This window comes from Tiliqua scincoides, chromosome 8 (assembly GCF_035046505.1).
Source record: "Tiliqua scincoides isolate rTilSci1 chromosome 8, rTilSci1.hap2, whole genome shotgun sequence".
NCBI classification, from domain to species: domain Eukaryota; kingdom Metazoa; phylum Chordata; class Lepidosauria; order Squamata; family Scincidae; genus Tiliqua; species Tiliqua scincoides.
In genome coordinates, this window is record NC_089828.1 from 51,269,537 (window position 1) to 51,293,518 (window position 23,982).

The window sequence follows — 23,982 nt, forward strand, 5'->3', positions numbered from 1 at the left end:
AAAGCAACTGTTGACCATGTCAGATAAATGGAACTTCCATGTACAGAGGCAGTGTACCAAGGGATGGCTGTCACCACCATGCCGTGTTTCTGGGCTTCCCAGAAGCATCTAGCGACTGCTGTTTGAGGCAGGGTGCTGTGGCTATATGAACCTTGGATCTAACAGGGCTGTTCTCCTTAGCCACGGTAGTCAGGAGTGAAGCTTCCATCTGCTGAGGCATTGTACCTCGAAATGCCCTGCTTGTGGGCTTCCAGAGGCATCTGGCTGACTGCTGCTTGGAAGCACCACTGCAGGTAGATTGTGAGGGATCTTGGGTCTGCCCCAGCAGGGCTTTTGTGAAGTTTTCCCTCTAAGCAAGAAATAAATCCTCTAGGTGGTAACTTCTAGAAGCACAAAATAATTGCATTTGTCTTTGTTTGCCTAACATTGTGTTTTGTCTCTGTGATGCAAGTCAGGGTGACCTTATTATGCAAACCTTAGAAATGTATAAAGTAGTGCATGTATCTCTTGAAGGTATGAGGAGGTGCTATACTGAGTCTGATCATTAATAGCTCAGCAGTGTTTGACTTGACTGGTAAGCAGCTCTCCAGTGCCTCAGTCAGGGATCTTTCCCAGTCTGAAATACTATTCATTGGAAACAGGGCCGGCTCATCTATGAGGTCAACTCAAGCATTTGCTTCAGGAAGCATTTGGGGCGCAGGTTGCCACCTCCATCCACCCGCTCTCCTCCGCTGCTCTTCCTCCTCAGACTTCCTGGATTGGGTTCTCTTGTCCTCCACCCTTCCTCTTCTGCTCCATCCCTCTCTTCCTGTTCCAATCAAGAGAGCAGAAGACTAGAAAACAATCACCAGACCGGCGCATCACCAGCGAGCAGCATTTGCTGTACCATTTGAGGTGCCCAAGAAATCTTGGGCCAGCCCTGCCAGGAAATGCCATGAATGGAACCTGGAAGTTTCTAGCTGCACACCGTGTATGACTGGAACAAAGGCTAGAGAAGCTCAGTGAATTCACCTGTTGGTGAATAGGAATGTAGAAGGAACATAAGAACAGCCCCACTGGATCAGGCCATAGGCCCATCTAGTCCAGCTTCCTGTATCTCACAGCGGCCCACCAAATGCCCCAGGGAGCACACCAGATAACAAGAGAACTCATCCTGGTGCCCTCCCTTGCATCTGGCATTCTGACATAGCCCATTTCTAAAATCAGGAGGCTGCACATACACATCATGGCTTGTACCCCGTAATGGATTTTTCCTCCAGAAACTTGTCCAATCCCCTTTTAAAGGCATCCAGGCCAGATGCCGTCACCACATCCTGCGGCAAGGAGTTCCACAGACCGACCACACACTGAGTAAAGAAATATTTTCTTTTGTCTGTCCTAACTCTCCCAACACTCAATTTTGGTGGATGACCCCTGGTTCTGGTGTTATGTGAGTGTAAAGAGCATCTCTCTATCCACTTTACCCTTCCCATGCATAATTTTGTATGTCTCAATCATGTCCCCCCTCAGGCGTCTCTTTTCTAGGCTGAAGAGGCCCAAACGCCGTAGCCTTTCCTCACGAGGAAGGTGCCCCAGCCCTGTAATCATCTTAGTCGCTCTCTTTTGCACCTTTTCCATTTCCACTATGCCCTTTTTGAGATGTGGCAACCAGAACTGGACACAATACTCCAGGTGTGGCCTTACCATCAATTTGTACAATGGCATTATAATATTAGCCGTTTTGTTCTCAATACCCTTCCTAATGATCCCAAGCATAGGATTGACCTTCTTTACTGCTGCCGCACATTGGGTTGACACTTTCATCAACCTGTCCACCACCACCCCAAGATCTCTCTCCTGATCTGTCACAGACAGCTCAGAACCTATTAGCCTATATGTGAAGTTTTGATTTTTTGCCCCAATGTGCATGACTTTACACTTACTGTCATTGAAACACATCTGCCATTTTGCTGCCCATTCTGCCAGTTTGGAGAGATCCTTCTGGAGCTCCTCACAATCACTTCTGGTCTTCACCGCTCGGAAAAGTTTGGTGTCGTCTGCAAACTTAGCCACCTCACTGCTCACGCCTGTCTCCAGGTCATTTATGAATAGGTTGAAAAGCACCGGTCCCAGGACAGATCCTTGGGGCACACCGCTTTTCACCTCTCTTCATTGTGAAAATTGCCCATTGACACCCACTCTCTGTTTCCTGGTTTTCAACCCAGTCTCAATCCAGGAGAGGACCTGCCCTCTAATTCCCTGACTGTGGAGTTTTTTCAGTAGCCTTTGGTGAGGGACCATGTCAAACGCCTTCTGAAAGTCCAGATATAGAATGTCCATGGGTTCTCCCGCATCCACATGGAAGAATTTACACTACAGATTGGTGAGGAATGCAGAAGGAAAAATCCAAGCAGTGCTGTTTGGTTAGCAATCTTTAATTTAGTTGACTTTCCCCAACCCCTAAAAGTTCTTAAATAATATAAAAATACAGATTCAGTCTTGTATATTCCCCTTGAATATATACATGTTCATATTAAGTCTTAATTGGTTTACTTTTTTTGGTTTTTCTTAAAGCTTTTTTTGTTAATAGTGCAAATAGGAAAATAGGAAATTTCTCTAAAGCTGTGGAGAAGCATCAGTGCGCTGGGCTTTAACAAGGCTGTGCATGCCAAATGGCCCAGTTTTCAGGCCAGCAACCATTATCCCAAAGAAACCATGACACTGCGTTCCTAGTCTGCCAAATGTCCTTTTTCGGACTGAAAATGGGTTAATGTAGTGGCCAGTGTAGCATCAGGAAATAACCTGGGCTAAATAAAACAGAGCCGCAACATTTAGATCAGCGATTTTCACTGACCTCAATGGTCTTCGCCTCTTGTGGTGTTGCTTCCCAGTTCTGTGGCTCTGCTTCTAGGGCAACTGTCTGTAGTAATGAATTGTTTGTCCCTCTGCCCCCACTAGTGGGGCGGAGGCAGAGTTGGCAAGAAAAGAGACAGTCCTCAGATTCAGAAGCAGTCAATTTGTGACTCCAGACAGTTATCCTAGAAACAGAGCCCCAGAATCTGGAAGAGTTTTTTTTCAGTGATTTGCAATGGCTGTGCTCCAAATTCTCATCAGTGGCATAGCTGGAGGGGGGGCGGAGCAGCCAATCTGGCAGGAAGGCTCAGCACGGTGGGCAAGCGGCCCCTCCCTTCAGAAAATGGCTCAGAAGGGAGGGGCCGTTGAGCCTCCCTACCAGACTGGCTGCTCCGCTCCCCCTCCAGCTATGCCGCTGACTTTCATGGCACATCTGTAGACTTTTCACAGCACATGAATGTGCTGTGGCCCATCACTTGAAAGTCATTGATTTAGATCAGGGCTGCTCAAACTCCGGCCTGGGGATCGGATCTGGGGTTCGAACAGATCCGTCTGCTTGGAGACTGGACCTTTTTGTTCCACCTCTGTGAGGCTCTTCTGCTGGGTAGATCTGTGGTCATCAGGACACTCTGGGCAGTTGCATCTGCCCAGATGTCTGTAGCGCAGACTTCTGAGACACTGGGCAACAGATGCGACTGCCCAGAGTGTCCCGGTGTCCAGATCTACCCAGGCGAGGAGCCGTGTGGAGCCGGTCTGAATGGGGACCGCGTTTTTGTTGGACAGTGGTCGCTACTCTGCTCACCGCTGATTTAGATGATAAACTGGATTCGTTGATCAAAAGATTTTTAATCAATAGGAAGCTGATGGCAGGTAACCCATAGAAGAGACAGTCCTCAGATTCAGAAGAAGACTGTCAGGGGTAGCCCTACAATGAACTCCACTCCATAGTGGGAGTGCAGAGCGGCTTGCTGCTTCTCGTCATGGGTTGCCACAGATCTGAGGCCAACACTGGAGCTGCCGTCACCCTTCCCCCACTTCCTGCCTGCCACTCTTTCAAAAGGCAGAAAGATGTGGGGAGAGGGGCCCCTTCGGCTTTCTATTCTTGTCTCCTCCCACTTCCAGATTAATTTTTGTTTTGCACATCGTAGGGGTCTCCTCTGCCCTCCACTCCATCTTTTGAAAGGGCAGCAGGCAGGGAGCTGGGGATGAGCACAGCCTTTTGTGGCAGGGGGAAGAGATGGAGGGAAGGGCAAACCTGCAAATTGTCCCTTGCAAATTTCCCCTCTGGCCCCCACATTTTCTTTGTGTGAAAAACATGAAGGCCACGGAGGGCGTCTCATAATACGCAGTTCGTCCTTTAAGTCAGAACTTTGGGTGACCAATTGAGGGTAATAAATCGTTTCAACATGTTACGTTCAGTTCTTGTAATATTCAGTTTGTCCCTTAAGTCAGAACTTTCGGTGACCAATTCGGGGTAATAAATGGTTTCAACTTGCTTCAGTCAGTCCTTTTCCCCTCTTAAAATTTTAATTTGCGTAGCACCTGCAGTTAGAAGCATGACAAGTAGAGACCGAAAACACCCACCCGTCAAATGGCTCAAGGACTTTATAGGCACAGCACCTGTAAGGGAAGAGCAGTAAGGTTTAGAGATCCTCAAATTGTCCAGAATCCGTAACTGCAATATTGGGAGGGAGATATTCTTATTAAGAGTCTATATGCTTAAATTATTGCTAGCAGATTCATGCAAGGAGAATTCGGCTCCTGCTATTTGTTTGGGCCTTATTATTGAGGATCTCCCTGCCCCTGCCCCCTAGCTACAAAAGAAATTGTAGGCGTAACTTCTGCACAATGTTGTCTGAAACCAGGGTGAATCAGCCTTGAGGTTGTGGCATCTTTTGGGTTAGCACAAGCCCCCCACCGGCAGGGATGTGTGTGTCCCCCCACAGCACACTAGCCAAAGGTTTTCAAGATTGGGGATCTTTGAAATTAAGTGGCAAATGGAAAGAAAATAACCCAGACACGCACCAACCCGTCACTGGATAAGAGCAAGCGCGAGGGAAGTGACCATTGGAATGAGCAGCAGCGCCTTCGCTGGAGACAGCAGAGCGTTTGACTCTGACTTGTAGACAATTCGACCGTTCACAGGTTGCACCGGTCGAAAGTTGTCCACCATGGCCCATTGCTTGGTTTTGCCGAAGTACAGCTTCATCCAGAATTCCTGAATCTATGAGCCACCAACAGAAAAGAAAATCACTTTTCGAGCCTTCCCGTTCTCAGACAGGCTGTAATTTGGAGACTGGGATTGGGCAAAGTCACCTCCCCGTGCCCAAGGCAGCTTTCCCAGATGGCCCAAGGAAGGGCAATAGAGTCAATGAGCCAGTGCTAAGCTGGGTTGGTTTGGTTTGGTTTGGGTTGGTTTGCTGCCAGCAGATGGAAATACTGAGGCACTTGAAAATGTAGGGAATGTGTGGGTTCAAGGAAAAGCAACCCCGATAGCACAGAACTTAAAAAGATGGATTAACAGTGGGCAAGGATGCTAAAGTTGACCTTGACCTAAATCCCATCTCTTACAGTTTGCCTCACCTGATCCAAGGCAAGTTGAATGGGCTTCTGAAATAGAGTCCATTCGACATCCTCATTGCAGAGAGGTGTGGTCAGGGAGCCCGTGTACCGATAGTACTTGGTAAGATCATCTTTTTTAGGGATGAGGGAACCCAAGGGTAAAGGTGCCATCCATGTAGCATTATCTGTAAGAGATCATTGGAGGAACTTTTATCTCATGATACATTTCCCCAGTATCCCTCTGGCAATTTTCAGCCACAAATTTTGACCAACTGAGGCAGGTGGTCCACTACTAAATGGATCAGTGGTCTGCCTCCTTAGAAGGCAGTTCCCTCAGTTTATGTGCAGTCTCAAAGCTCAGTGGTTGAATATAAGCTCCAGATTCAATTCCTTGGAGTACCTGCTTTGGTCCTTGGAGAGTTACTACCAGCATAGCCAACCCAAGCTCTTCTGGAGCCCAAGGCAGTGTGTCAAATGCAGACTCCTTTTACCTAGTGATGAGCCAGCCTCCTCTTCTCTTGCTCCATGGATTGGAAAAGCAAGAGGGGGCAGAGTGGGAGAGGAGGGATGGTGGGCTAGAGAAGAAGTGCTGTAGCCCGCTGCTCTCCTGCCTTCCAGAAGATTCTTTTCTGCTCCACCCCCAGTTCCTTTTCCAGTTCATGGAGCAAGAGGAGTAGGCTCAATTTAGGTGAGTGGGTATATAGAAGTGGATGCCCCCCCCCAAATCACTGCCTGAGGCAACCAGCTCAGTTGGTCTCATGGATGGCCCAGGCCTGCCTGACAACCAGAGTAAATAAAACTGGGCTTGCCCCATGTGTTCATATACATGGATTAGAGTTCCAGGGACTGTTCTTGAGTGCTGGGAGTCTCTGGTAGGAGGGCTGAAAATGCCCTCTCCCTACTGGAGATGGAGATGTTGGAGGGATGCCAGCTATCAGAGCAGCTGGATGGACCAATGGCTGTTCTGGTTGAATGTAAGGCAGCCCTGTGCAGCTGTACCTGAGAGTGGATGTCCAGTGCTTTCTTGTTCCATAGTTTTGCTCTAGCGCTAAGGTGCCCAACCTTCCCTTGGTCACTTTTAGCACTCAGATGTCCTGCCTGGCTGCCTCCAAAACAGCACACACGTGTTTAAAAAGTGTGTTTTCATTCCCTCAGCTCCTTACCTTCATAAGGAATGTGTTTAAAGTTTGAAATGAGAGGGTTGTAATTCTGGTTCTCCTCGCCAAGCTGTAAGAAACACAACAGAATTAGAATGCATCTTTCATTCTTCCTCTGTTCTTCTGCCTTCATTTAATGAAGCTCTACACCAGGGGTGTCCAAACTTTTTGGCAGGAGGACCACATCATCTCCCTGGCACTGCGTCGGGGGGCCGGGAACAAAAAAGAATTAATTTAATTAATTAATTTGCATTTAAAATTTGAATAAATTTACATAAATGACTATATTAGAGATGGAGCTTATATGAGCTTATCCCTCTTTACTCAGCGTGTGGTCGGTCTGTGGAACTCCTTGCCACAGGATGTGGTGCTGGCGTCTAGCCTGGACGCCTTTAAAAGGGGATTGAACAAGTTTCTGGAGGAAAAATTCATTACGGGTTACAAGCCATGATGTGTATGCACAACCTCCTGGTTTTAGAAATGGGTTATGTCAGAATGCCAGATGCAGGGGAGGGCACCAGGATGAGGTCTCTTGTTATCTGGTGTGCTCCCTGGGGCATTTGGTGGGCCGCTATGAGATAAAGGAAGCTGGACTAGATGGGCCTATGTCCTGATCCAGTGGGGCTGTTCTTATGTTCTTATGAATGAATGAAGGTCTTGCAATAGCTCATGGCCGATAAAAGGCCTTGCACAAAGCAAGGCTGGTCTTTGCTGTTTCATAGACATGAAACAGCAAGCAGCGGAGGGAGCCCTCATCCCACAGCACACACAAGAGGTTGAACAGTCACCCTCATGTTGAGAGCAGTTGCGCCAGGCCAGCATGGGCTCCAGCAAGTCTCCAGAGGACCAGAGGCTCATTGGTGACTGTGGGCTCCCCACGGGCCAAATTGGGGGTCCCAGAGGGAGGTGAATGGCCTCCAGGCTGGGGTTTGGGCATCCCTGCTCTACACCAATTCAGACCATCTTGTTCTTTTGACTGGGAGAGGCTCTCAGCCAGCCTCTTCATCCTCAGTTCCCTCTAAGTAGTAAAGCCAGGCATTGCACTTAGGATCTTCTGTGAGCAAAGTGGTTGCCCTGCCTATGAGCTAGAGCCAAATACAAGCAGGCAATGTTGGATTTGCATCCCATCAGTTAAATCACCTATGCAAGTTCAATTAGTTCTCCGCACAACACACAGTCTCACTGCTATCTACATTGCAATTAAAAGCAAAGACATTAAATTCTGCACCCTGGCAATGCAAATTCTTCATCTGATGTGACACAAATAGGTTGGCATGATTTCTCTGCCGTTTCATTCTTAATTCTGCCATTTTACATATCTATTGAGATTGGGGGAAGGGATGGAGCTTTGAAGCATTACCTCCAACTACTGGACATCTGCCACCTCCTTGTCTTCTAAAACAGGCCATGATCAGTGTTCACACATTGTCAAGATCAAGGAACAGAGACTTCCTAAATGTCTCTCATAGATGTGCTGCTACCTAAGAAGCACAGGTGCTTGACCAGGCTGGAATGGCTTTAATAGCAACTCGGGCAGATAGAGATGACTCAAGATACTCATCATTAGACTTCACATTTGTACAACACTTTCAAGTGGTCAAAGCATTTCACATGTCTTATCTGGTTGCAACCTGAGGACAGTTGAGGCTTGCCTAAGATCTCCTTGTTGGTTCCATGAGCGAGACAAGATTCATACCTAGTACAGTGGGACTTCAATATCCATGGGGGATCCCAATATACCAAAATCAGTGGATGCTGGAGGGGCCAGCTCAATGCCACAGCTTGGGGCCAATCCAGGTCCCCCCAAAGCCACTTCTGATTCGCAGACACGACTTCTGGTCATGTCCAAGAGATGTGCTGAGGCCTGGGCCATCCCTGACCTCAGAATACCTACCGGATGGAACGGAAGTGACTTCTGCTTGCCCTGGAAACCCTCTAAAGTGGAATCCGCAGAAGCTGAGCCCACGAATACCAAGGGCCCACCTGAATAAACACTCTTAAATACTATGCTACACCAGCTCTCTGGGCTCTGAGTTTGGGACACCTCCTGACATCATTTTCACTGGTGATGGCAGCTGCGGCAGGCAAGCAGTAGTGTATCTGTGCAGTCGAATAAAGTGGGAAGTGACTCAGTTTTCCATTGCCCACTTTGATCTCCAGCTCTTTGTAAATTATTATTTTCTCTCTCCCATCCCTGTTCTCCAGAGATCTCAGGGTTTTGCCTTTGGGGTCCTATTAGTCTGAGTTGAAAACTTTCTTTTATTTGTATTTTTCACATGTTTATACCATCCTTCCTAAGGAGCTCAGGTTGGTGTATATCAGGGGTGCTCACACTTTTTTGGCTTGAGAGCTACTTTGAAACCCAGCAAGGCCCGGAGATCTACCAGAGTTTTTTTTTACAATGTTCGCGCCATCATAACATATAACATTTATGTGTACAATGTATGTTGGTGTACCTTGAGCCCCACTGAGTATAACAGGACTTACTCCTGAGTAGACATGCCTAGGATTAGGCTGTGAGGCTGCAATCCTAGCCACACTTACCTGGGAGTAAGCCCCATCGAGTACAATGGGCCTTACTCCCGGCGTTTCCTCCCAGAGGCACCAGGTTGGCACTCCACGATCTACTCATTTTGCCTCGCGATCTACCGGTAGATCGCGATCCACCTATTGAGCACCCCTGGTGTATATAGTTCTCTCCTTTTATCCTCACAACAGCCCTGTGAGGTAGGTGAGGCTGAGAGCTAGTGACAGGCCCAAGGTCACCCAGGAAGCTTCATGGATGAGTGTGGATTTGAACCTGGATCTTCCAGGTCTAACTCCCAGACCTCTACACCACCCTGGCACTCACCTAAGTAGGCTTCCACCTTATGCATCTTCTGTCCATCAACACACCTGACTTTTACTAACATGTATTGTGGCCTGGCTCTCCTTGGCTGCCTTCTGAACCAGGGATCTGACTTGACCAACGTCTGGAATGTAATATACTCCATGCCCAGTCTGCAACTGAAACTACTTCACGACACCAACTCTCAATTTAGGGGGTTGAAAAGAACCAACATCCTTTCCTTACCTCGATAAAGAATCCCAGCACTGCCACACCTTTCTTGAGGAGCGCTTCATCCAAGGAAGCGTGCTCATTCTTGATGTGGACAATATGGAGCTGGAAGAGAGAGGCATGGAGATGAAAAAGAAGACAAAACCAAATGCAGCCCTGACCACTTGCTTCTGAGTGTTAAGACTTAAACTCGCTGCTCCACCCCCCAAATCCTTAACATGGTGGCATTTTGAGTTGAGAAGAATAAAAAAAAAAGTTAGCCATGGCAATTTACATACAGCCTCATTTGGCAAAAATGTCCAGGGAATATTTATTTGGGATAAATTCAGTCCATAGGTCAGTAGACCTGCTACCTTGTACTAGTGCCTCCTGTTTACCAGCGCAGGATTGTGGTCATAAGCAGCTCAGCCAGAGGCAAAGGGAAACTTTTCCCCTTACCCCTGGGTAAGGGCCACTGGCCCCTATGGGTCTCCTTGAACTTGTGCCACCTCTTGAGGTGGCGCAAGTCCAAGGAGAGTGGAGTGGCTTGGCACCGCTCCATTCTCCCCAGGAACAGGGGTTGGGATCCAGCATAACTGCCAGATCCCAGCTCTGCCTCCCACTCCCCGCCCGCCAGCCCCCGGGGCCACCCACCACCCGTCCTCCCCCCACCCAGGAACGCCACCCTCCCACCTCCTTCCCGCCTCCCTTTTGTCCTTGTGTTTTCCCAGCTGGGCCGATGCAAGAGTCAAAGAGGAAGCCAGCGTAGAGGCTTGCTTCAGCCTTTGCAGGCCGGCACTTCTCAGAGCGCTGGCCTGGCTTCCTCCCGAGGAGTTGCAAGGAACTTGTGTCAGCCCAAGGGCGCCTCTGGCTTGTGCCCATTGTCTCTAGTGCAGCAAAATCAGAGTAACACTGCCCGGGAACTCCTCCCTGTTTGGGTAAGCAGGGAACGTTCAATGATATGCAACAACTTTTCCAAAGTTAACGTTAACAGGAATCGGAGGTATTAAGATCCATCTTTGTGTGTCTTGGAAACAGGCCTGATGTGTCTTTTGCCAAAGTGTGCTAAGTGTAAATGTGTCGGCCTGTGTGCTTGTGAATGTGTGAAAGGACTTCAGCACTAGAGATCACCCTGTGTGCACGATGAGAGACCCATAATGCCCTGTTGAAACATCTCCAAGTGAATGGAAGAAACTTTGCATGCAGATCGGTGTGAGAGGAGGTCTTGAATCAGGGCTGCCGGCTCAAGGATCCTCTGGCCTTGTCCTGAATTCCCACTTGCCTTTTACCTCCATTGCGTATCTCTCCCCGTCAATGCTGTGTTCCGATCCGCTGCTCACGGTGGTGCCCGTCCCTCTGCTCTCATTGTTCCCCCAGTGGAAATGAAATTGCACAGCCTTGTATGTGCCGGAGAGACCTCCTGATGCCACCGTCGCTGACCCGTCTAGCATCACTTGCACTGGCAGAGGCAGAGAGTGAATGTGCTGTGTCAGGTTCTGTGTGAACGGGAGCCCCTTGGCAACACACGGTCGCACAACACGTGCTTTGTGTGCAAAAGGCCCAGCCTCAATCCTTGGCATCTCCAACTCAAGCATCTCAGGACCAAAATACGAGTAATTGTTGTTTGCCCCACTCAGAGTTTTGAGTGGTAGTGGTTTACCTAGGACAGTGTTTGAATATGGGGGAAACTTGAGGGGGTTTAAGAACATAACAACAGCCCCACTGGATCAGGCCATAGGCCCATCTAGTCCAGCTTCCTGGATCTCACAGCGGCCCACCAAATGCCCCAGGGAGCACACCAGATAACAAGAGACCTGCATCCTGGTGCCCTCCCTTGCATCTGGCCTTCTGACATAGCCCATTTCTAAAATCAGGAGGTTGCGCATACGCATCATGGCTTGAAATCCACATGCGCCAACCACTTTATGATCCCTGTATACCTCAGGCCACCTTGGGCCACCCCAGGTTTCACCCCAGAAAGTCATGGAGGGTGTTCTCGGGGCCCAACTGGCTGGCCAAGATGGCGGCTGCCTCCTCTTTTGGTGTTCTGAGGAACCCACTCAACCCAGTTCCGATTGGCTGCTTCTTTGCGCACCCCTTTCTGGCTGCCCCTTCTGCTTGTAGATGGGAAGAAACACATGATGGCGGCTTCTCAATATGCCTGCCACTGCCCTTTGCCTCTGGAGGCTGAGTTTCCAGAGGGAGAGGAAGGCAGCAGTAGGTACACTACAAAGCTGTCATTGCCTTCTCTTCCAGGGAGAACTAGAAGTTATGCCATTATGTCACTCTGGTGTGTGATGTCACGACATCGCTTCCAGGTTCTCTCCAGGCAACTCCACCCCAGGTTTCTGGGGCCATCGCTACACCACTGCATTGTGGCAGATGACCAAATGAGACATCACACAGGGCCCTTCCCCATACGATTAATCAGTGAAGATTTTCACTCCTCACCTGAATGGCCGTTGTTCTTTATCGTCCAGTTTTTCTCCTGTTCAGTATCATAGTTTTTAAAGCTGAACGGCCCGAGTTCCCAGTTGTATTGCACTTTGCTGGTGATAATGTTGATGGGGGACTGCCGGTTCTTTCCACACTCACTGTCCAAAAGGTTCCAGGCACGGGGTTCTGTTTAGGAGGAATAGTGATGGGAAGGAGAGATCCTTGTCACAGAAGGGGGGAAAAGCTTTAAGTTGTGCAGTCAAATGAATGGGAATCTGCCAGCTCCCGGAATCAGGATCTGAGGAGACCTCCTCGTCAGAGAAGGATCACTTTCCATGGGCTCCACATGAACCCTAGCAAAACCTCAAAAATGGAGATGGTAATGAAGCTCAGACCAGATGGCCCAGGAATCGTAAGAGGAACCCTGCTGGATCAGGCCATGTAGGCCAACTTCCTGTATCTCACGTGGCCCACCAGATGCCTCAGGCAGCACACAAGACAATGAGATACCTGCATCCTGGAGCCCTCCCTTGCACCTGACATTCTGAGGTAGCCTAAAATCAGGAGGTTGCACATACCCACTATGGCTTGTAACCTGTGATGGACTTTTCCTCCAGAAATCTATCCAATCCCCTTTTCAAGGCATCTAGGCCAGATGCCATCACCACATCTTGTGGCAAGGAGTTCCACAGATTAATTACATGCAGGGTAAAGAAACATTTTCTTTGGTTAGTTCTAACTCACCACTGAATTTTAGTCACTGGGCCTCCCAAGGCATTCTGATTCAGAGACCTGCTCTGGAGAGGAATCCTCTTTCAGTTGGGATCAGGTCTGCCCCAGACCACAAGAAGGGTGGAGATCACTCTAAATAGAGACTCTGTTGCTGCCTGGAAACTTACTTTTGCAAATAGCTTCCTGAACCAGCAACCTGCCTCTGGCTTCCTCCCAGACAGCTCCCTGATATTCAGCACAGGGTCCTTGGATGTTGCATTGATCTTTTGGGTGCTGCTGGACAGCTCCATTTTTGCTTAACTAGTTAGTTCAGTGTTTCTCAAACTATGGGTCGGGACCCACTAGATGGGCCGTGAGACAATTTCATCAGACTTGATGCTACCATGGCATGTGACTGCATTTGGAGAAATGTTACAGATTTATACTTTTAACAGGCTACTCTGTATATGCTTTTAACAATGATAGTAAATGGAACTTACTCCTGGGAAAGTGTGGGTAGGATTGCAGCCTAGGATTGTGAAAAAATTTTCTGCTTGATGACATCACTTCCGCTCATGACACTGTAAACTAGATATTGTAACCGTGGTTCCAAATGGCAGTGCCAACCATATTTGTGTCAATGGCCAGACATCAAGAAAGTCTGATTAACACCAGGAAAGGAAGGAGATATTGTTCTGAAAGAAAGGAAGCAGGGAACGAAAGGGCTTGTGTCTCCAAGGTTGGTTCCCAGTTTGTGGGCTATAGATTCTGGAAGGCTAATGTTCCATCGGCAGTGGCTCTTGGCTTGGGGAACTCATTGCCACAGGATGTTACAATGGCACACTAACACCAGTGTCCTTTAGAAAAAAAAAATAGTGAAAACAATTGAAGGAGAAGGCCACTCCAAGGCATGAAAGACAGAAGTGCCACCATCGTTGTTCAGGGATAACCACACTCTTCCCTATCACATTTTGGGAACTAACAACATGGGAGGGATACTGCCACTATGCCCTGCTGGTGGACTTTGAATCATTTAAATCAGGGGTCTCCAAACTTTTTGGCCAGAGGGCCGCATCAAATATCCGGCATGGTGTAGAGGGCCAGGAAAAAAATTTAAATATAAAATTTATATAAATAAATTAGAGATGGAACTTAGATGAGTGAATGAATGGGCTCATTCATTCAACCTCTCTGGCCCTTAGAACACACACCAGATGCAACCAGAGCACAGCTCCAATCATGTTTGGCCAAGTGGGCCAGAGGCTTTCAGGGGACAAGAGGCTGGCCACGGGCCAGATTGAGGCTTGCCACGGGCCGCATCTGGCCCCTGGGCCAGGGTTTGGAGACCCCTGATTTAAATTGAGGACACAGTTTCTGCTTCACACTACTCTTGCACAATATCTTGCTGTAAGCTTCATCTGTGATGCAAAGAGGGGGCAGGAGTGGGCAACCAAAGCAATGTGCCTGCTCTGTGTAACTCTGATGTCTGCTTGCTAGGACTCAGTGGGTGCTTTCAGAACTTCTTCCCTACATGGATCGTGCATCAAACCCTTTGGTTCCTACTCTCCATTGTTATCTTTGCAATATTTACCTCTTGTATACTGGGCTGATCTTGACTGCCCACAGGTATTGCCGACATGGGAATGGACAACCTGGCCCAATCCATCACAGGTTTAAGCAACATTTAAAAGAAAAATCTGCTTTGAATTACCTTCACATGCCGGGTCATGACACATCTGTGACAGGTAGCACCAGTGTTTACCCCCTGCAAGAGAAACAACAATACTCCTCAGATAATATCTTTCGACACAGTGCAAACTGGGAACCACAGACTGTTCACACATGCATGTTAATTGCTTGTTGATAGCAGCATCCCGCTAATTGTGTGATGGGACATGGTATCCACGTATTTATTTATTGCATGCTTAGCCCATCACTCATGGTTCTCATCTCCCATTTTATCCGCACAAAAAACCTGTGTAGTGATCAGGCCAAGGGATGGTGACCAGCCCATGGCTTTCTAGAAAATTCCATAGCTGTGCCAGGTTTTGAACCTGTGACTTCCGGTCCTAGTTGGACACATCGATTAACGTCCTCTTAGCTTCCAGCTCATTAGAGACTGTTCATACCAGTCAACAAATGCCAAGTAAGCCAAGTGATATGGGGCCTAGGTGATGTTCATACATGTATGTAGTGCAGGCCTTTAAGGTGCAACCTTTTAAACATTCTACCTTCAGAGAGCTCTTCCATATTTGGCATCCATCTCTCGAGGATGATGCCAGGGAGACAATGTCACCAGCCACCCCATCGAGCAGGCTGGCAACCTTGGTTTTCTCCTTGACTCATCGGTCTCCTTCATCCCCATACCCAGTGCGTCACCAAATCATGTCGCTTCTTCCTCAACAACACTGCAAATTGTCCCTCTTCCTCTCTGTTCCCTCAGCACAATCCAGTTGACATCCTGATCACCTCTTGCCTTGACCAATTTTCTGGTTTCCTGCTTTCTCCATCATTCATCTCAGCAGCTCTGATTCCATCATGCCCCTCCCTATGCTGGTTTCCTGTCCACTCCTGGATCCACCCCAAGCTCCTTGCCCTTACTTTCAAAGCCTCCAGGCCTCTCCTTACCTCTTCACTCCTATATCCTGTTACACACCATCCCCACCACTTTCAGCCATTATCCAAAGACCTCCACTCCAGCTCCCTTCTCTGATTTCATGCCTTTGCTCCCCATTAGCCCTGGAGCTCCAGGTTCATGCATGTGAAGAAACTGCCTGTCCTGCTTTCTTCAACTCTGTCCCCAGAGCCCAGCTTTTCTGTGAAGTCTGACCCCCAATCTCTTTATCCTATTGCCACTGATGTTTATTTGGAAAGAAAGACAGGATATAAATCTTTCAGTCAGTCAAACTACATGTCCATTACAGACTCCATGTGCTTCCCCATTTACCCTCCTACCCCTTCCTCTGTCAATTCCCTTGTGTCTGTTTCTGGATGGTGAGCTCCTTGGGGAGGGACTGCTCCTACTAAGGTTGAACAGTTAAAACAGCTATTTTCAACCACTGTGCCATGGCACACTGGTGAGTCATGAGCAGTCCTCAGATATGCCTCAGGAGCTTGAGGGGAGGATCACTTATTAGTAGGGTCACTGGGGAGATATGAGCCCCTCGCCCGCAGTGCGGTGTTACTTGTTGATTGTCAAAAAATTGCTGTTGGGCCATGACAGTTTTAGCGCATTGTCAGTGAGCTGTGAGATGAAAGAGGTTGAAAATCGTTGGTTTATGCAGTGCTTTTCTGCGTGTGCAAAGAAATCCATGTTTCTCCTAGGCCAGGGGTGTCCAAAGTTTTTGGCAGGAGGGCCACATCATCTCTCTGACACTGTGTCGGGGGCCGGGGGAAAAAAGAATTAATTTACATTTAAAATTTGAATAAATTTACATAAGTTTACATAAATGAATATATTAAAGATGAACTTACATGAATGAATGAAGGTCTTGCAATAGCTCAAGGCCTATAAAAGGCCTTGCACAAAGCAAGGCTGGCCTTTCCTTTGCTGCTGCTACTGCATCACAGACGTGAAACAGCAAGCAGTGGAGGGAACCCTCATCCCACAGCTTATGTGAGAGGTCAAACAGTCGCCTTCACAATGAGAGCAGTTGCGTTGGGCCAGTGCGGGCTCCAACAAATCTCCGTAGGGCCAGAGGCTCATTGGAGACTGAGGACTTCTTGAGGGCCGCATTGGGAGTCCTCGAGGGCCGCACATGGCCCCAGGGCCGGGGTTTGGGCACCCCTGTCCTAGGCCAATTGTTACTATCCCCATACTGGAGCTGGGGAGACTGAGAAGGAATGGCTTGTCTTGGCCACCTAGTGAGCATTCAGGGCAGTGGGGGGAAGTTCAGACTTGCAGCTCTGAGTCACTGCATTTCACTGATGCATCTGTGAGAAGGTGCAGTGCTCGCAGGAAGAGCTGTGCCTGTGCTGCACATCGTCCCAACAAAGACAGAAAGTCTCTTGCCTGAAGGAGGTTTTGCCGAAGACAGGATGTTGGCAGGTGCAGGTGGAGAAAATCTTGGCTTGTCAAAAACGCCCTCTTGGGTGCAAGAAGCCTGTTGGCACCTGACCTCTCCCAAAGAGAAGAAAGGAGCCCACAGAAGAGACACTGGTGGCGCACCCAGAGTCCCCACCCCGCCTGTGCCGCACATCGTCCCAACAAAGGCAGAAAGTCTCTTGCGTGAAGGAGGACTTTCGGAGGTCACCGGAGGCTGAAGAGCTGCAGAGCTGATGCCCGCAGTCAGCAGAAGTGCTTTGATTTCACTCAATAATTCAGTGCAACGTCCCCTCCTGGGTGTCTTATTCTTGCTGCATCAGCTCTGGGCTGGAAGCTGTTTTGGAAACGAGAGTCCTTTTTAATCCACGTGTAATGTGATGCAGGGGTTGGTGTGCGGGAGGTGGTGAGTTTCAGGAGAAGCACTGCTGTGAATACCTTGAATGCAGCCAGGCCCTTGAGAGGCAGCCAGCTGCTCTTTCCCATTGTTCCTACTTCTGAAACTTAGGGCACAGGCCTAAGCAGGTCTACTCAGAAGTAAGTCCGATTTTGTTCAATGGGGCTTACTCTCGGGAAAGTGTGGTTAGGATGGGAGCCTAAGGGCCCAATCCTAACCAATTTTCCAGTGCCAGTGCAGCTGTGCCAATGGGGCATGTGCTGCATCCTTTGGTGGGGAGGCAGTCACAGAGGCCTCCTCAAGGTAAGGGCTGCATTGCCGCTGCACCAGTACTGGAAAGTTGGATAGGGTTGGGCCCTTAGGCTGAAATCCTAACCTCACTTTCCTGGGAGTAAGTCCCATTGAACACAATAGGACCTACTTCTGAGTAGACCTGCTCAGGCTTGTTCCCTTAGGCACTGGACTTCTTTCTACAGGATTTTGGGAGTTAACACTTGAGTGTCATAGTATGGACAGAGGTGGTGTTTATGACAGGGAAGGAGAAAGGGCTATTACATGAATTGCCATGGAGTTCAGGATAGCGTCCATTGGGTTCCCTGGCATCCAGGCACTGACCAGATCTAGACCTGCTTGGCTTCAGCAAGATGGTTGCCTTGAGCCCCCACTCCATCACTTCTCAGGTCCGATTTGCATGCTTATCCATTGGAACAAGATTATTCTGGGCTCCTAGCAACAGAGCTGGGAAATATATAAAAGACCTTGGAGTGTTACTGTAGTAGGTTAGACTAGAATGGGCCATGGGATAAATTCCCTGTTCCCCCTTCCACATTTTTTTTTTGCCCGTTTTTCTATATTTTTGTACCCTTGTAGGTCCATAGATGCTCCTGTGCGAGTTTTGTGTGTCTGGCCATCTGGCCGGACATTCACACCTTCCCTACTCTGCCGAGATCATTGTACCCCTGCACATCTCTATATACATTTTGGTTGTCCCTGTGATTGAATGTGCTTGTGCTTGGAGGACCAGCAGGGAACAAAGTACTGGATGTGACATGACGGAAACTTTTCACATCTATTGAAAGGGGAAAAAAAAGACAGGACTAATAAAAAGACACAAGGGTGGCCAGCCAACACTCAAAATCATGTTTGTTTTGCCCTTATTGATTTTATCTATTAAAGCATTTTTACTCTGCTTTCCCGACCTCTCAAGGTAGCTTACAGTATACTAAAGAAAGACATAAATCATAATTCAATAAAATTGATGCAGTATTAAAAACATAATAAATGAACACTAAGCAAGCACGAGCTCAGGAAAAATTGAACCTGCTCAGGCGTATAAACCCAACTAAATGCCAGTGTTAAAAAAAAGTTTTAAATAGGTGATCAAGCACTGCCAGGGAGAGGGCCTCTGATGCACTGAAACTGAGATATCAGGAGGCTCCTCCAAAGCTTGGATGATGTAACTTTGATTAAAACATGTCTCAGATGGAAGACGAAGAAAAACCAGAACTAAAGCTACTCTTGTTCAAAATCAGTCCCATTTCTCTAACAGGAATGATTAAGGAACTGATGAACAGTAGCATAGCCGGAGGGGGGGCAAGCACTTGTGTGTTGCTGTCGCTGCCCAGAATGGATCTGATGGCAAGTGGGAGGGGCCACTAAGTGGCGTGTAGGCGCACCTGTGGTACTTACAGGGCCACCCTCCCTTGGCTACACTGCTGCTGAAGAAGGTAAGGTATATGTGGTGCAGACACTTCCCTATATTCTCGAATCCCTTGTTTAAATTTCTGAATTGATGGCGGCCGGCCCATTCATGAGGCCAACTGAGACAGCAGATCGGGAGAGGCACCCACCTCTCTCTGCCCCCTTGCCTCTGTTGCTGCTCCCCCCCCCAACTGCCTGGATTGGAAAAGGAAAAGGGGGACAGAGTGGAAGTGTGAAGGAGAGTGATGAGTTAGAGCAGGAAGTGGGAACAGCCAGAGGCTGGCACGTCACTGGGCAAAGTGGCAGGATTTGGCACAGTGCTTTGGGTGCCAGAAGGTCTTGGGCTGGCCCTGAAATGGATGTGATCTGTTCTTCTTGTGCATCTTTTTTAATGTTTAGGACACCCCCCACCCCGGTCAGAGTCCGTACTGGAAAAACCAGTGCTTAGAGACAATAGCCAGACAGCTGGAGTTGTCCCGAGGTCATGGGACCGAAAGTGCAAACAAAGGAGACGGACTCCCACATGTGAATCCACCCGTTCTCCTGTCTCGGTTGTGGTGAGAGCTCCTTTCCTGCATGTCCCTCTGCCTTTTCTCAGCCTGCTGTGTTCTCTGTTGTCCCTACCTCTGGACAATGTGAGGAAACCGCATTGCCTCCCCCAGGTGTGTGTGTGTCTGCCAAATGGCTCAGCGTGAAACGCCGAACAATGCAGCCTCAAGTGGAGCCCTGAGATGTGCGGGCAGCCTGCTTGGAAGGGCAGGATGGGACGGCATCCAGTCCTCCAGTCGCGGAGATCTTTGCTGGGAGGGGGGAGGCAGGGACACAGCCGGGACCGCTTGAATGCCTGGAGTGGTCTCCCAATTTATCAGCGATGGCGCCATGATGGGCAGGCGAGCCATAAAGCTGGGCCTTGCTGATTTCCAGTGTGAGAGGCGTCGGGCTCAGACTTGCTGAAAGCCAAGTGAACTTAAGAGGCGGCCTTATACCGAGCCAGGGCATTAGCCCAATAGCATTTCCTCTGAATAGCTGTGACTTCCCATGTGCCAGTGACTTCTGGCACATCCTCAGCCTTGACCATGTGCACCGGCTGTCCCTATTTAAAGACAGCCCCTGTTTCCTGGTCTCTGGCCTGGTGCATCACTGTCCTGATTTTTGCCATATTAAAATGTTGCTAGTGTGAACTTCTAGCACTTTTGTTCATCGTGTTTTAGTTCCTCCTGCAGGTAACCAGAGGAGGTGTGTGTGTGTGTGTGTGTGTGTGTCTAGGACAGAGCCTAAGGGGTACCTGCCCTTGGCACTATGCCAAGGGGGGTGCATGACTGCCCCTCAGGCTCCGCTCTAGTCACAGAGGAGGCACTGACAGCTTTCACACTCTCACACACACACACCTACCTTTCCTTCTCCCGTGGAGGCTTCCCTTCAAGGTGGAAGGAATGGGGGGCATGAAGCAGCAACAGTGAGCACCCCCCTTCCAGGGAGAACCTGGAAGTGACATCACATGACATTATATGACATCAGTGTCTTGGGTATGAGGGGATGCCTGAGTGTGTTGGCTGCTCTGCCTGTGTCGTTCCATCTATGCCGGCTGTTTCATCCGTGCTGGTAGTTTCCAGTCATGGAGTGACAAACAGCAGCTGAAGCTGCCTTCTGCTGAGTCAGGCCATTGCTCCATCTAGCCCGGGATTGTCTACTCTGACTGGTAGCAGCTCACCAGGATCTCAGGCTAAGGCCGGTCTCTGCCCTGCCACCTGAGATCCTTTCAGCTGGAGATGCCAGGACTGAAACAGTGACTACCCATGTGCCAAATATGATGTTTTCCCATGGAAATATAGGCCCCACCTGAAACATGTTTGATTTGAACTTGTTCTTATTGATGATACTCAATACTCAACTTTGTGTGGTGCTCTGTCATACTGAACTATATCTGGACCTGTCTTTTCACAGATATTAAAGGAATAGAATAAGAACCAGTATGGTATAGGTTTGGAAGTCCTGGGTTCAAATCCCTGCTGAGCCAAGAAACTCACTGTACAACCTTGTGTCACTCACTGACTTGCAGGATAATGTACTTCACAGGGTTGTTAGGATAAAATGGGGAGAGGCATGTATGCCAGCTCCTTGGAGAAAGAGTGGGATAGAGATGTTAACAATAATGCAGGAGTCCTGACTAATCTCATCTCCCTTCCCACTCTTTGGCCTCTGTGCAGCACATCGATCCCCTCTATTGAAAATGCCAGCACAAGTTATTGAGTAACTTAGCTGAGTCCTCTGCTCTTTCATCCCCAAAGGAGGATGCCCCAGGGGGCCTTTCTGCCTACCTGCCTTCCTTCCTACAGAGAACCCCACTGAAGCAACTGGTCAGCTGCAAAACAGTCCTTGCTGTTGCAGTTTCTCCATGGTCCAAGACGCAACACACACACACACACCCTTCCCATTTCCTGGTTTAAAACAACAACAGCAAAAAAAAAAACCCTCTCCCCTTTAGTTCCTGTGCAAGAGTACAGTGTGCTGGTGTGTGTTATCTAAATTGGGAGCCTGAGCATGTGTTTTGGCTATCAGCAGAGGCTTGACGGAGTCTCAGGGAAGAAAAGGCCATTCCCTGTCCAACACAATCAACTTGCGTATTTCATGTTGCTTGCTAATTATCCAGCTCTGCGCAGTGCTATTCGGTCAGAGCAGAGCAGAGCAGAGGGCTCACTGCTCAGTAGTAGAGCACCTGAACATAAGAACATAAGAACAGCCCCACTGGATCAGGCCATAGGCCCATCTAGTCCAGCTTCCTGTATCTCACAGCAGCCCACCAAATGCCCCAGGGAGCACACCAGGTATCAAGAGACCTGCATCCTGGTGCCCTCCCTTGCATTGGCATTCTGACATAGCCCATTTCTAAAATCAGGAGGTTGCGCATACACATCATGGCTTGCACCCTGTGGTTTCTGGCTTGTACCTCTGTGGTTTCTGTACCGCCACCTGCTTTTCATGCAGACGTCTCTGGCCTGGCAGCATCTCCAGGGAGGGTCTGGGAAGACCCCATCTGAGTGCTGCAGCAAGGACAATGTGTAGCTAGCTAGCTAGACCAGTGACCTGGCTCCAGACTGGGCAGCTGGCTCCAGATTCCAGGACGGGGTGGGTATGAGGTAGATCTCTAAGTAGTTTTCAGGAGTAGTTTACAGGAGTGATCAGGAAGGGGTTTGATACCCAATTATTTAGCAGCAATTAAAAAGCTCCCACAAAAAACCTGCTAACTGGCCAAAGAGGTACCTTTTAAAGTGGGGCCTTCTTCTATTTAACAGGGGGAGAGCAACTGCCCCTCTTCACCCCAGCAGGGTGGTTGCTGGTGTCTCTTCAGTATTTTTTCTTTCAAAGATTGTGAACCCTTTGGGGACTCAGAACGATTGATTTTGTTATGTAAAGTGCTTTGTGAACTTCTCAGGTTGAAAAGCATTATATAAATCATCAACATCATCTAAAAAGAGACCTCAGCAAGTGCCACTGGAAGGATACTGTGCTGGGATAGACAGTTGCTCCCCGCCCTTGCTAAATGTAGGGAAAGTATCACTCTTTTCCCAGTTAGCAGGGGGTTGCCTGGGGGACTTGCCCAGTTAGAAAATAGGGTTAGACTCTGGTAAATTAGGGAGAGTTGGAGGGCTTGTGATATAGCGTTGGATAACAGAAGGCTAAACTTTACCATTGTGACAACGGGAACTTCCCTCCAGGAGCAAACAGTAACTGTGAAGCGGGGGAATCCTCATGTCAAAGTCCCCCTGGTCCAGATTGGATCCTTTCCCTGTAGCTGGGATTTATCTAGTGAAGAACAAGGATGTTTCAGCACCTGCTTAACTCCACAAATGGTTTGGTTTCCACGATTAGGCAGAAGAGGCTTCTACAAATCCCTTTGACGCACAGATGACATTTGTTTAAAAAAATCACACAAAAGGGAAGTTTTCATTTGAAAAAAAAACTCCTGACATCTTGATCATTCAGAAACACTGATGCATGGTTTGGGGCGTTGCTCCCAGAACGACAAATGTTTGACAACTTGCATCTTTTAAAACCTGAAATGGCCACTGGGTTTAACTAGTCGACTCTTTGGTCTTTGTTTTTCTTAAATGGCGATGGAGGATAGCTAGTTTTATTTTGGCAAACTTCCTCCAGTAGCACTGTCAATCACTTCTGTATTGTGATAGGTTTTGGTTTTTTTTATTTATTTACCCTTGTGGGAACTTGGAGTGTGCTGGTTGGGAGGCAGCAATGATTGGCAAAAAACAGTGCCACCTGGTCCTTACCCAGTGACCCCTTCCCTTGACTCTGACTTTTTGGAATGTCCTTCACATGCCCTGTCTTTTTTGGGGGACACCTTTCCCATTTCACACTGAGAACAGATGGTGACGCCTTCTAGCTCCATTGCCACATTCCATTCCTCTCCTCTGTGGTTTCTGGACTGATCAGCTTCATTGTCACATGTGGGCCAAATTCATCCCTGCTGTGTGCTGTTGTAGCTAAAAATGTTTGTGGTGGGTGCAGGAAACCCAGATCCAAAATGAGGTTCAGGAGAACCTATGAAAATTCACTGGGCACTCAGGCTAGTCTTCCTCTTGGCCTAGCCTGCCCCAAAGGGTTGTTGTGAAGCGAAACGTTTCAGTCAGAGCTCCTTGGAAGGAGAGGACGCAAGCACAACAAGCACAAGCCCTGTTCTCATGACTTGTCTGGGGTGGGGTGGGGTGATCCCTGCCCCAATCTGTACATCTTCGTCTGAATGTCTGTGTGTTGTGTACATGCTCAAAAGGACTGCTTGACGTCTGCCTGCCAATGACCGGAAGGTAACATGTTGTTTGGCCCTGAGAGACTGAACTATAACTTCCTGAATCAGGAAGTTCCCAGTTTAACTTATAAAGATGTTGTAATGGTTTCTCTCTCTCTCTCCCCCTGTGTATATACACATGACACACACACATGCATGCAAGCATTCAGGCACACCCTTCGCCATTGCACGGTTAGCACAGAGCGCAGGTGGCTCCATTGCACAAAGGACAAGTTTCTAATGTGTATTAAGGAACTACTGTCTTGCAAGCTAACCATGTGTATCCTGACACGCATGGTACACTTC

The 23,982-nt window shown here is 48.6% G+C and overlaps 1 protein-coding gene across 1 annotated transcript in view; it reads right to left on the reverse strand.

Moving 5' to 3' along the window:
• Window positions 1-2,398: 2,398 nt before the first annotated feature.
• Window positions 2,399-23,982, reverse strand: part of CA4 (carbonic anhydrase 4) — a 34,947-nt gene continuing 13,363 nt past the window's right edge. Inside the window, exons 2-9 of the mRNA XM_066635899.1 lie at window positions 14,447-14,500; window positions 12,040-12,210; window positions 10,878-11,047; window positions 9,625-9,714; window positions 6,558-6,621; window positions 5,416-5,579; window positions 4,858-5,056; window positions 2,399-4,452 (exon numbers count right to left, since the gene is read on the reverse strand). Coding sequence (XP_066491996.1) covers window positions 4,865-5,056; window positions 5,416-5,579; window positions 6,558-6,621; window positions 9,625-9,714; window positions 10,878-11,047; window positions 12,040-12,210; window positions 14,447-14,500 — 905 coding nt within the window. The 3' untranslated portion in view covers window positions 2,399-4,452; window positions 4,858-4,864. The remainder of the gene's footprint in view (window positions 4,453-4,857; window positions 5,057-5,415; window positions 5,580-6,557; window positions 6,622-9,624; window positions 9,715-10,877; window positions 11,048-12,039; window positions 12,211-14,446; window positions 14,501-23,982) is intronic.